This window comes from Numenius arquata, chromosome 12, assembly GCF_964106895.1.
Source record: "Numenius arquata chromosome 12, bNumArq3.hap1.1, whole genome shotgun sequence".
Classification (NCBI taxonomy): Eukaryota; Metazoa; Chordata; class Aves; order Charadriiformes; family Scolopacidae; genus Numenius; species Numenius arquata.
In genome coordinates this window covers 26,696,790-26,707,817 of record NC_133587.1, presented here as the reverse complement: position 1 = coordinate 26,707,817, position 11,028 = coordinate 26,696,790, and the positions used below count along the sequence as shown (strand labels likewise).

The 11,028-nt window shown below is 41.3% G+C and overlaps 1 protein-coding gene across 2 annotated transcripts; it reads right to left on the bottom strand.

Moving 5' to 3' along the window:
- Nucleotides 1-4,693: 4,693 nt before the first annotated feature.
- THNSL1 (threonine synthase like 1) lies at nt 4,694-10,578 on the bottom strand. 2 transcript variants are annotated; one of them, XM_074157590.1, is made up of 3 exons: nt 9,759-9,790; nt 7,465-7,552; nt 4,694-6,977 (listed from the first exon to the last, which is right to left on the bottom strand). In XM_074157590.1, the coding sequence occupies exon 3, from the start codon at nt 6,920-6,922 to the stop codon at nt 4,694-4,696; it is 2,229 nt and encodes a 742-aa protein (XP_074013691.1). In that variant the 5' UTR covers nt 6,923-6,977; nt 7,465-7,552; nt 9,759-9,790. The 2 variants fall into 2 exon arrangements, with proteins under 2 accessions (XP_074013691.1, XP_074013692.1); XM_074157591.1 differs by lacking the exons at nt 7,465-7,552; nt 9,759-9,790 and adding an exon at nt 10,552-10,578 and having other exon boundaries at nt 4,694-6,974.
- Nucleotides 10,579-11,028: the final 450 nt, after the last annotated feature.

Below are 11,028 nucleotides of genomic sequence, written 5' to 3'. Positions count from 1 at the left end.
TGAATTAAGCGTGAATAAGATTAAACTGTCAGAGATTTCCCTTTCTGTATTAATTCCTCAGAATATGGACCTTCCATGCAGTACCAGACAAGTCTGTGGTGCAACGTAAACAGTCTTTAGACATTTCCTATTTTTGATGTGGGTTTACTTTTTAGTATATACTTTCCTTCCAGGATGATGCAAATTAACCCGCTAACATCTGTCAAACTCAGGAAAGTGAATTACTATATCATTTACTATATACCTAACTTTCAAGTAAACACAAGACAGAACACGCCTTTCAAAATTTAAGAATATCAAATTCTGAAATCAATTCTTTTAATGCATTTTCTTTATACCACATTGATAAGAATATAAGAACATATTCGCAAAGAAAAGTGCTACAGAATGGATCCAGCATTATTTATTTAGAAAAAATATAGTGGATACAAATCACTAATGCATATTTCAGGCATGCCAAACATGGTATACTTAATAACAATGTGTGTTCTTGATGTCCTTGAAGAGCAAAGTTGACCTCTTGAAAAACAAGAATCTTCCTTTTAGAGTTCCATCTGCTAAAATATTCCATCACCTCAAAAACACAAATAGCAATTCTTTCTAAATCATAAGATACTAAGAAAACAGAATTATCTTCTGAAGTCATCCCTACCTGCTCTATTCACCCTTTGCCTCAAATGACTCTCTGTCACCCTGAGAAGCAGGACTGTGACTAAAGGCAAGTAACGAGCAGCTGGTAAGTCTGCAAGCAAAACAAAGTATTTTCCATATAAATATTCCTATAATAAGAAGTGTAAATATAGACAGTACATTTGTCCTTATCTTTGTAACATTTGTCCTTAAGTTTTTTCATGCTGTATCAGTGTTCAGCAAAGATTTACCTACACAGAAGAATAATAGCTTAAGTAAAGCTATGCTATTACTCCAGGTCAACAAAGCCGGTGGAAATGTGTGTATATATGCATACTCACGCTCTCTGTAAACCTGGCTTATATTTATTTAGACTGCAACATCCTATCTTTAGATAAATAGGAGCAAATTCTGTATACACCAAGCTTAAATGGCTTAAAGAATCCTGCTAACCGTCACAATGTAGATTTGCTTTTGTGCATCATTAGCACACTGTTTTTGCTTTAATAAGTTAATAGGAAATACATGACAACATTCAGAGTGCACAACGTCTGCAAAAGACAGAAAAGCGGCACTTATGTCCACTCGTGATCATTAATGCCCTTTGAATCTTTCATAATACTGATAGTGGGGAAAAAATAAGTGCAATACCAGTAGCGCAATGTTTGCTGAACCACAGTATTTTGCTGTCTGACATTTAGAAGAGCTGGGCTGGGAAGTCGGAAGGACTGTTTCCCTCACTATCCTATTCCCCCATAGCCAGCTACAGCGAGTACGCTAGAAATTTTTTGTCTTCCACTCCTCCAGGCCCAGAAGGACAAGGCAAGCCAGAAGATTATGCGTTACAGCTACCACAACACAGCATCTGCACTTGGTCACAAACACCGTGTACATCCAGGATCACGACACTACTGCAGGCATTTTATAGTGCCCATTACTAGAATCCACAAGCAGATGTGGTGCACAAAGAGTTCACTGAAGTTATTATAAGAAAGTCCAAAACTGAATTATTTTTAAAAAAATAGTAAATACTGTATTATAAAAGCTTTAGATATTCTGAGAAATGTACTAACACCATACATGCTCTTTAACCACTGCCGTTATACACCTTAAGCCCACACTGAAAGCCCATAGGTATAACTGGCCATTTTTTTACTTACTCAATTCATACCAACTGAAAATAGCAACTAGAAATTTTACTAATAGTTCCTCCCTCAAACCAAGCCTGAGTTACTGCCATGAACTTTGAAATACAGATTGAGTAATGTCAAAATAAATTCTCTGTTAGTTTAGTTCTGACTGTTTTATCTAATAATTGGCTAACTCAAGGGAGGATGCTGGCTTCTAGCCTAATCTTGTTTAGAATCTCAGCTTTTCTTTTAGGTACTTTGTATGAAAACAAGCTCGTCTTTGTAGACATTTATATAAAGTAACAGCGTGTGACAAATTGCCCTAAGATGTCAAATGGCATTAAGCCCCACAGAACCAGGTACTGCAGGATTTCCACAGAGTCCTTATGAAACCAATTCCCATTCCAGTAATTCAATCCAGGCAGCTGGGTTTCTATGAAGTTGGTTGGTTGGTTGCATTTTTGTTTGCTTGTTTGTTTGTTTGTTTAAGATTTAGAATTCTGGTTTTGTACTGAGCACATCCAGAGAAAGCATATTCTTTTCCACTTGGAACTACTATGAGAATCAGACTGAAACATACAGAAATACAAGGTGGATGTGCACTTACCACCTACACAAGTAATGCTTCTCTTTCGGCAATATCCTTATGCCACTTTTTCTTACAGAACTTGGATTATTTTTTAAAATTACATATTCACGGTCTTTCTCAAGTTGTGTGTGGAAAATGATAAAAATTCCTCTGCCCTATGAGGAGAGACTGAGTTAGGTCTTTTCACCCTGGAGGAGGCTCAGAAGGTACCTCATCATGGTTTTCCAGTACTTAAAGGGTACCTAGAAAGAGGACACAGGCTCTCTCTTCACAAGGTGCACATGGAGACCACAAGGGTAAATGGGTACAAGTTGGACCAGAAGAAGTTTCATCTGGACATAAGAAAGAAATTTTTCTCAGTGAGAACACTCAGCCACTGGAATAACCTCCCCAGGGATGTGGTAGAGTCCCCATCACTGGAGGTTTTTAAGGCGTGACTGGGCAGGGTACTAGATAATCTTATCTAGGCTCCCTTTCACACAAAATGTTGGACAAGATGATGTTTTGATGTCCCTTCCAACCTGGGCTGTTCTATGATGTTGTGAAAATAAAAAGTTATTTTCCAAAGTTACTGCAGAAATAGTGAATGAGGATTGAGCAGAGAAAAGAAGTAGAAAGGTCCTAAAAAGGCATCAAAGAATGGCAGAATCTAGAAAGCTATTGTGTTGCACCTTTGTTATCAGCTATGTTTAATTCTATTGTATAATGTATACACTGTGGCAAATGCACATTGTGCTTGGGCCTTTTACCTTACAGTGGAAGAAAAGACAATTTTTTAAAATAGTTTGCTACATGGTGTCTTCTTCACCTGTACTGTGGCAAAATGTAGAAGCAGATACACAGAGGAACCTGGGGGATGTGGCAACAGTTCAGAGCTCTGAATGAGTCCTTCTGGGAGACATTGCCTCTCAAAGAGGGAGAAAGTGTTACCAATTACCGCCTCTCTTGCCAACACCTTCCCTATTTGAATCTTGGTGGGAACCACAACCTCCCATAGCTATAGGTCCTCACATCTGATGACTCTTAGCTCTTTACCTGTAACTACATGCTATTTCTCTTAGTGTGAAATAGTTACATTTTACTCCCTTGCCAAATATAACCTACAATTAGCTGAATAAGTTTGTCCATAACCACATGATGTCCTAGGGCAGCCTGCTCTATTTTTTTCTGATGCAAAAAACCAATAAAGAGCCTGTCATTAGCAAAACCATATTGCTAACACAGATCTATTTTAGGTTAAATAATGAATACCTCTGATGCTATCACACTTTCCAGACACTGGAATTCATCTTTCACTTTCCTTGATGAGATGCCAAGCACTTTGGGAAGCTTTTTTCTTATACTAATTCATGCAAAGTAGGAACAGAATAGAATGTCAAGGAAATGAATTTCAGAAAATCATGAAAACAGAAGTAATTAGAACGAGAAAGCTATATGACCTCTAAGATAAACCTTATATTCTAAAAACTTCGAATGCAAGAAGTTAATGTAAATAAATGGTGGTCTGGTTTGTGTTTAAGGAGACTGCTGCTACTACTAGCATATTCTTCTATAGCATTAAAAAAGGATTCCAAAGTTGAAAGTTTAAATAGAAAAGATCTAGGAAAGAGACTACAACACATTGGAGGAAGAGCTACATTTCAAAAATTATTAAAAATACCAAATTAAGGATTCTATTTTATACAGAAAAATATTTAGGAGAAAAAAGAAGTCTGAAAAACAAAATAACCAGATTTTTTGTACAAAAATGCTGGCCTCACAATACCTAAAAGACATCATACAAGAAGATAACATACCACTAAAGTGAATGGTTCAAGGCTTAACAATACAAGTATACTTGAATCTTTGTAGTGAAATCAACCCTCATTAGTAATATACTAACATCATTACAATATCTTATTATGTTTCAGTGCCCTAAGTGAAGAGAGTTAAACTTTAACTAATCACCCACTGACCAAATGATCACATCATTCTTGCAACAAAACAAGAGCTAATAGTTTCAGAAAGGTCAGACTTCATTATCTTCCTCCTTCCACGGAGAATGCTTCAGGCTTGTGAAGGAGACAGCACTGCCAAGGAAAGATGGCACTACTGCCATCTCTACTATGTATGACCTGCAAAAAAGTATTGCAGTCTTTTATACTCTCAATTCACAACCTTTCACCACTACTAGAAATCTCACAGGCGTTACTTACAAATTCTGTTGAAAGCTTGCTAATTGAGTATAAAACTGCAGATGTTATGCTGTGGACTGGACACAGGCCGGATGAATCATGACTTTCCTAAGACATGCAGCCTGTTAAGAAGGCATCGCAACTGCCACAGTGGACCTCTGATCAGTTGCTCAGAAAACTTTCATAAAATGACTTTGAATTAAGGTTTCTATACGGGACATCAGCATACTCATATCAGCAGCGCAGACCTCGTGATCATCATTCCCTTTCTTTTTCAGGGTCTCTAATAGGCCCCAGTGGACTGGAGGCAGAGGGCTGTAAGAACTCAGCAAGTGAAGCTGACTTAATGGATTCTGTTTTATTTCTGCAATCCTCAAGGCCCTCAAGATAGCAGGTGCAAACTTAGAATAATGAGCTGTAGATGAAATAATAATTGGGCAAGTTCTATCTTGTAATCGGTCAGCAACTACTTTAGCAACAGCTGTGTGTGTATCCAAAATATATCCTGTAGTGCTGTACACAGAGTGAATGGCAGCTAGACAGTCCTCCTCAGAGCACCATCCAGCCACCAAGTCCTGCTGAAGCTTTTCAAGTAGATCTTTCTGCAGCTGGAAGTGGCCCTGATTTTCCAGCTGGTTATACAATTGTGTCACCAGTTGTCCATCCTCATTAGCAATCAGGTGCAAGTATCGCTCAAGATTGGAGGACTTCAAAATATCTACTGCTGGTGAAAAAGTGGGAATTAATTTTCTTCCTCTCAAATCATAAACACCTGTTCTTATGAAGTCAGTCAAAACATTGTTTTCATTGGAAGCACAAATACATTTTCTAATAGGAATTCCCATCATTTTGGCATACAAAGCAGCTAATATGTTGCCAAAGTTTCCTGTAGGAATGCAAACATCTACAGGGCTTCCAAAAGGAATAATACCTTGATGAACAACATCAAGGTATGCAGAGGCATGATAGACTATCTGAGGAAGCAATCGTGACCAGTTTATGGAGTTTGCTGCAGCTAAGGCTGTTCCATATTCTACTGTAAGAAAGCCAGTGTAATCAGAATTAGTAAAGATTTGCTTTATAGCTGTCTGGCAAAAATCAAAATCAGATTTGACACCTACTGACCAGGCATTTTCTTTCTGACAGCCAATCATCTGTGATTTTTGAATCGGGCTTACTCCATCCTCAGGAAAAAAATTCATCACAGCAATTCTCTGTTTGTCAGTCTCATGGAGACGACTAAAGCCATCTAGGACAGCACTCCCTGTGTCACCAGAAGTAGCTACCAGAACCAAATAATTGCAGCTTCTGGGAATGCAGTATGCAAACATATGTGGCACTATCTGTAATGCAAAATCTTTAAATGATGCTGTTGGTCCATGAAATAACTCAAGGAGAAACTGATTGCCTGCCAGATGCCTAACGGGGGCGATTTTAGAACAAGTAAAATTTTCTCCATAAGCAGTTCCAATAATTTCTGCCAGCTTAGAAGCAGGAATATCAGCAGGATGGATGCATCTTTCTAGTATCACCTGGGCTCTTTCAATATAAGTTGCTTCTGTTAGGCTTTGCCATTCTCCAGCAGTGAACTTTGGAAGTCCTCTCTCAGGAACAAAGAGTCCTCCATCAGGGGCTAAACCCTCAGTAACAACATCACTGAAATATTTGTGAGAGTCTTTTTCCATACTCCTTCCAGACCTACTAGACCTAGTTGAAATGAAAGTTTCCAGTTCTGAGTTTTGGTATCTCTTCACTGCATCAAGTACTTTTTCAGCTACAACCTCTGGTGCAACATCCCCTCCATAAAGAACACGGATGTCATACCACCTTTTGTAGAACTGCTTCCTGAACTGAAGTATGTCCTTGAGAGAAATACCAGGAGACTGGCCCACGATGCGATCCACTTTCATTGATTTCAGCCTGCTCATAATGACTGCTGTGGGCACATCCAGATACACAACTATTCCATTTTTCTTCATATGCTGCATGCCAGCAGCATGCATTGGATTGGACCCAGTAAGGGAAATGACACTTCCAGATGCTGAAAACTCCAACAGGGCTTTTCCTTCCTCTTCTAAAAATTGCTCATTACCAACATCCTGCAGTTTTTCCGACACGGTCATGTTCCAGGTTTTTTCAAGGACATCGTCATCTATGTCTATGACAGGGCAATCTAGTTTCTGACCTACTATTCTCCCAATTGTTGTTTTCCCAGCACCCGGAGGTCCCATCAGGATAATATTTTTGTTTCCAACAAGAGAATGGCTTGAGAACCATGACTTCCATATCTGTGAAAATGCAATAGGTCTTGAAAGCATCAGTTTTAAACACATGCTAGAAAGACAGTTTTGGGCTATTAGTCCTAAAGGCCGGTACTGAACAATGTGAAACATCTTCATCCGCTGGGTTGCTTTTTTTTTTTTTTCCAAGCCAACTTGACAATCCACTTAACTGCTTCAAAAAGAAAAAAAAAAAAAAACCGCTAATTAGTCCTTCAGCAAACACTTAGGAAAACCAACTAAAGGATATGAAATTCAGAACAACAAGAATTCAAACATAAATCCACCACTGCCAGGCAAGTATTCTTCAGAATAAGACTCATTCCCCTCTCCTGCATAGCTCCAGCTCTCTTCCACTGACAAATCCAACTTCCACAGTCCATGTCCTCAGGGTAAACAGAGGCATCCAAGCCTAACATTACAATACTATTTGCAAATAATATTGTTGATAGGAATTCAAAACCAATTAGTTTTTCCTCTAGGAGACTTATTTTTAAGTACACATTTACAAATAAGGAAGATTAACTAAATTACCTTCTTGTAATCAAAATTTTAACAAAATACGCATTTTCCCAACCTCCCAAGATGCCTTTGATTTCTTACATTGTCTTTCTGAAAAAAAAAAAAAAAGCAAGACTGACTTAAATACACCAAAAACTCACAGACTTGTGCAACAGCAAGGCTGGAAGAGTGGCATCCAATTCTCTTCTGAAGGGATGGCAAACCAAGTAAGTGATTTGAGAAGAACTCCTACAACAGAATTGCACTGAGTGTAGTTTGTGTAAAGTAAGAGCGAGAGAGAAACATGTCATAAATACCCTCAAAAAAAAAATCACTAGGAAAATTGGATCACCAACAAAGATTAAGCAAGAGACTCTCAACATAGTATTTCATTTACTTAAAGAAAGCAACACCCGTACCAGCATGAATACCAGCATGAATTGCAGCACAAGATTTGTGCGTGTTTAGGGCAAAGGGGGAAGAACTCTGAAAATCTCCATAAAGGGGCAAGGAGGGGGCAGAAATCAGCAGAAATTTACAAAGAAAATCCCTACAGAGTCATTTTTCATTTAGGTAGGCAAACGAGTATCAGTTTGTTATTGTTACTTATTCATTGTTCATGACTAAAAATTATTAAAGAAAAGCAACACTGAACTTCCATTTGGAAAATTAGTGAAATTTTTGATGTAAATATCCAACTCAGTGCTTACTTGTGAATTCTAAAAAATTACAATTTTTAATATGTATTTGCAAGATATATAAAACTAGCATTTTTTAGAAATTATTACTTTTAGTTCCTATAGGTATGCAGTACAAAGAGATGGTTGACTACGCTGCAGGTTGTTTGGGGTTTTTTTTTGTCCTGGCACTGTAACACATAACAAAAATGGCAATCAGCAATTTCCAATAACTACATTTTAAAGACTCAGCCTAGCTGCTAGCACCCCAGCATTTGCCTTGCAAAGTTTATTAAAATATTTAAGTTTATACACTAGCTACTTTTACCAGCGAAGAAAATTTTAATGAGGAAGTCTTTCCCCACATTAATCAAGACAGACTAAATAGAACAATTAAAGGAATTCACTCTAGAATAAGTTTCCAAATCCTTCAATTGTTCAGTGCATTTTCTCCAGATGCTCTCCAATGCAACAGCCATTTATCACTGTGGAGAGCAAAAGGTGGCCTGGAATTGCAGTAGAAGGCAGGTAAGCACCCAATGGGAACTGCATCATCTTCCAAAGACCTACTCATGATTAACCCGTGTTTACAGTTGTCACACCCCTTTGAACTCCTTTAAAGACCCTGCCACTCCCCGTCATAATATCGAATTACTCCAGAGACACAGTTCACAAGCTTCAAAAATGACACAGAAGCTGAAGCTTTGTAAGAACAAACTACAAAACCAAAGACTCTTCACTTCCAGATGCGCCTTGGCCTAGATAGTGCTCTGTGTTCCTCAATCTGTCTTTTGCACCCTACATTCTTTACCAAACTATTAGCATACTTCTAATAATTTATGTCTTTGCATTTGCTCGCTTCTACGTGGAGAGATGAGTTTGCAAACAGTTAAGTCTCTGCGTTTGCACCCAGTGCTGTGACATGATGAACACGCTGTAATTGCAAGGCATAGATCGAAGATTGGCATATACTACTGTACAATTTTTTCCCAATCCTTGTAAAGTATAAGGGAATCACCCTATGTAGGTGCAATATGAGTTTTTTGCAATAGTTATTAAAAAGAAAAAAAACTATCCACAAAAAGTAGTTGTAATATTCAGAATCACTACACAGCTGTACTGCAATAGTAATGCACTCTAGCTCTGTATGTTATGTATTCACTATAGGGCCAGAAAGAGATTTTTGTATTAAACTTCCAGATGTAAATAAGTTATGTTCAGGATTAAAAAACAAAAACAAACAAACAAACAAAAACCCAAACAACCAGATAATAACTTAGTGATTTTATTTCTTGAATGTTAAGAATCGCTTCAAGCATTATGTGTGAACTAAGGGAGTACAAACCATGCCAAGCACAGTCGCCTGCCTCCCACGTCAAGTAACACTACAGTCACTTGGTATGCACTATTCCGCTGCTGGATGCAACATCTGGACTGCTTTATGGATCTATGACATCGGTATTGTTTGAAATGAGCTTAGTTGCAGGCAGTTCCTTTATTCAGCTACTCAGTTCAGCCTATTCCAGTGTAATCCAATTTGGCACCCACATAAAGTACCCAGACACAGAAGCTGGCAACCATCGAACGCAACCTGCTTCTCCGAAATCACTTTTTGTTCAATCGGCAAAACTCTACTGCAAAACCAGCCCAAATTAGACTTTATGGCTAGTAAGAGTTTACCAGACTAGTTAGAACAGCAAGCCATCCAACTTTAGGTAGAAACCCCATGCCAAAAGGGTGGGGTTTGGTTTGGTTTTTTTTGGAAGCAGAGCTCACACCCCTACCTCCAATGAAATGGTAAGTTTTGACAATACACCCCGACCCGTCCCTTGGACTGCTGACAGCACCTTCCCCCGCATCAGCAGCGACAGTTTTAACAAGCCTTGCCGGTCCCTGCCCACGGCAGGGGGGCTGGAACTCGATGATCTTTTAAGGTCCCTTCCAACTCTACCCATTCTATGATTCTGTGACAGGAATGCTAGCGAAAACCAAACTTTGTTACTGGTACAGACACCACGTTTGCAACAACACGGCCTATGGTCAAAACTCAGTCACCGAACAAGTCCCTGGCAGTTTGCAGCTGTCAAAGACCTCGAGGGGGGTCGAGACTGAAAACGACCATATGTCAAAACTGTTAACACAGGGCAACGTCCATTTGACGTTTCGCTGAGCTTTTATGCAGAGAAAAAAATAAATTTAAAAAAAAAAAATAAAAGATCCCAACGTAAACCATTCAACTTCAACCTTCTCGCCAACACCCCACAGATCACGACCCTGCAAAGGTTCCCGCCTCACCGTTTCCACGCCCGGAAGGTGTCAAATGGCGGGTGGAAGCAGCGGGGAGGGGGAGCCGGGCCGCACCGGGACAACGCGACACCACGGAGCCGGGTCGGTCGCGCCCTCTCGGCCAGCGCCGCCCCGGTCTCCCGCCTCCCCTCAGGAGCGGCGATGGCGGCGACCCGACCCTGCCCTGCCCTGCCCTGCCCTGTCCGCGCGGCTCGGACCTACTCGGGCCGGCTCGAACCGGTTCCTCTCACCCCCAGGCGCCCTCCGGGCAGCGCGCGCACCTACCGGCGGGGGCGGGGACAGCTGCCACCGGTACCGCGGCGCGACCCACGCGCCCCACCCCCTTCCCCCCCCGCGCACGCGCAGCCACCTGCCCGCCCCGCCCCTATCGCGACTCCACCCAGAGCCGCGACACGGCGCAGGCAAGCCGCCCTGTGCGAAGTGCGCCTGCGCGCCTCCGGGCGCTGCGTGGAGCTACTGCGCCTGCGCTGCCTCTCCCTGGCCCTAGCCGGGGGGGGGGAGCGCGTAGGCTCCGCCCCCTCACGGCGCTGTTACCTAGCAACGGGTTTCCCTGGTAACTGCAGGAGCAACAGTGTGCCGGCCCGCGGCGGCCTGAGGGGGCGGGCGGCTGGAGCCGTTCGCTGGAGCGGGCCGAGGGCCAGGAGGGAAGAAACGCGAGGTCCCCGCAGCGAGGTGGGCGGCTTCCCGCGTCCAGGGCCCCGCAGCGAGGTGGGCGGCTTCCCGCGTCCAGGGCCCCTCGGC

Excerpts from the sequence above, each read along its gene's own strand:
- THNSL1 (XM_074157591.1), bottom strand. The coding sequence starts at position 6,922 with ATGAAGATGTTTCACATTGTTCAGTACCGGCCTTTAGGACTAATAGCC.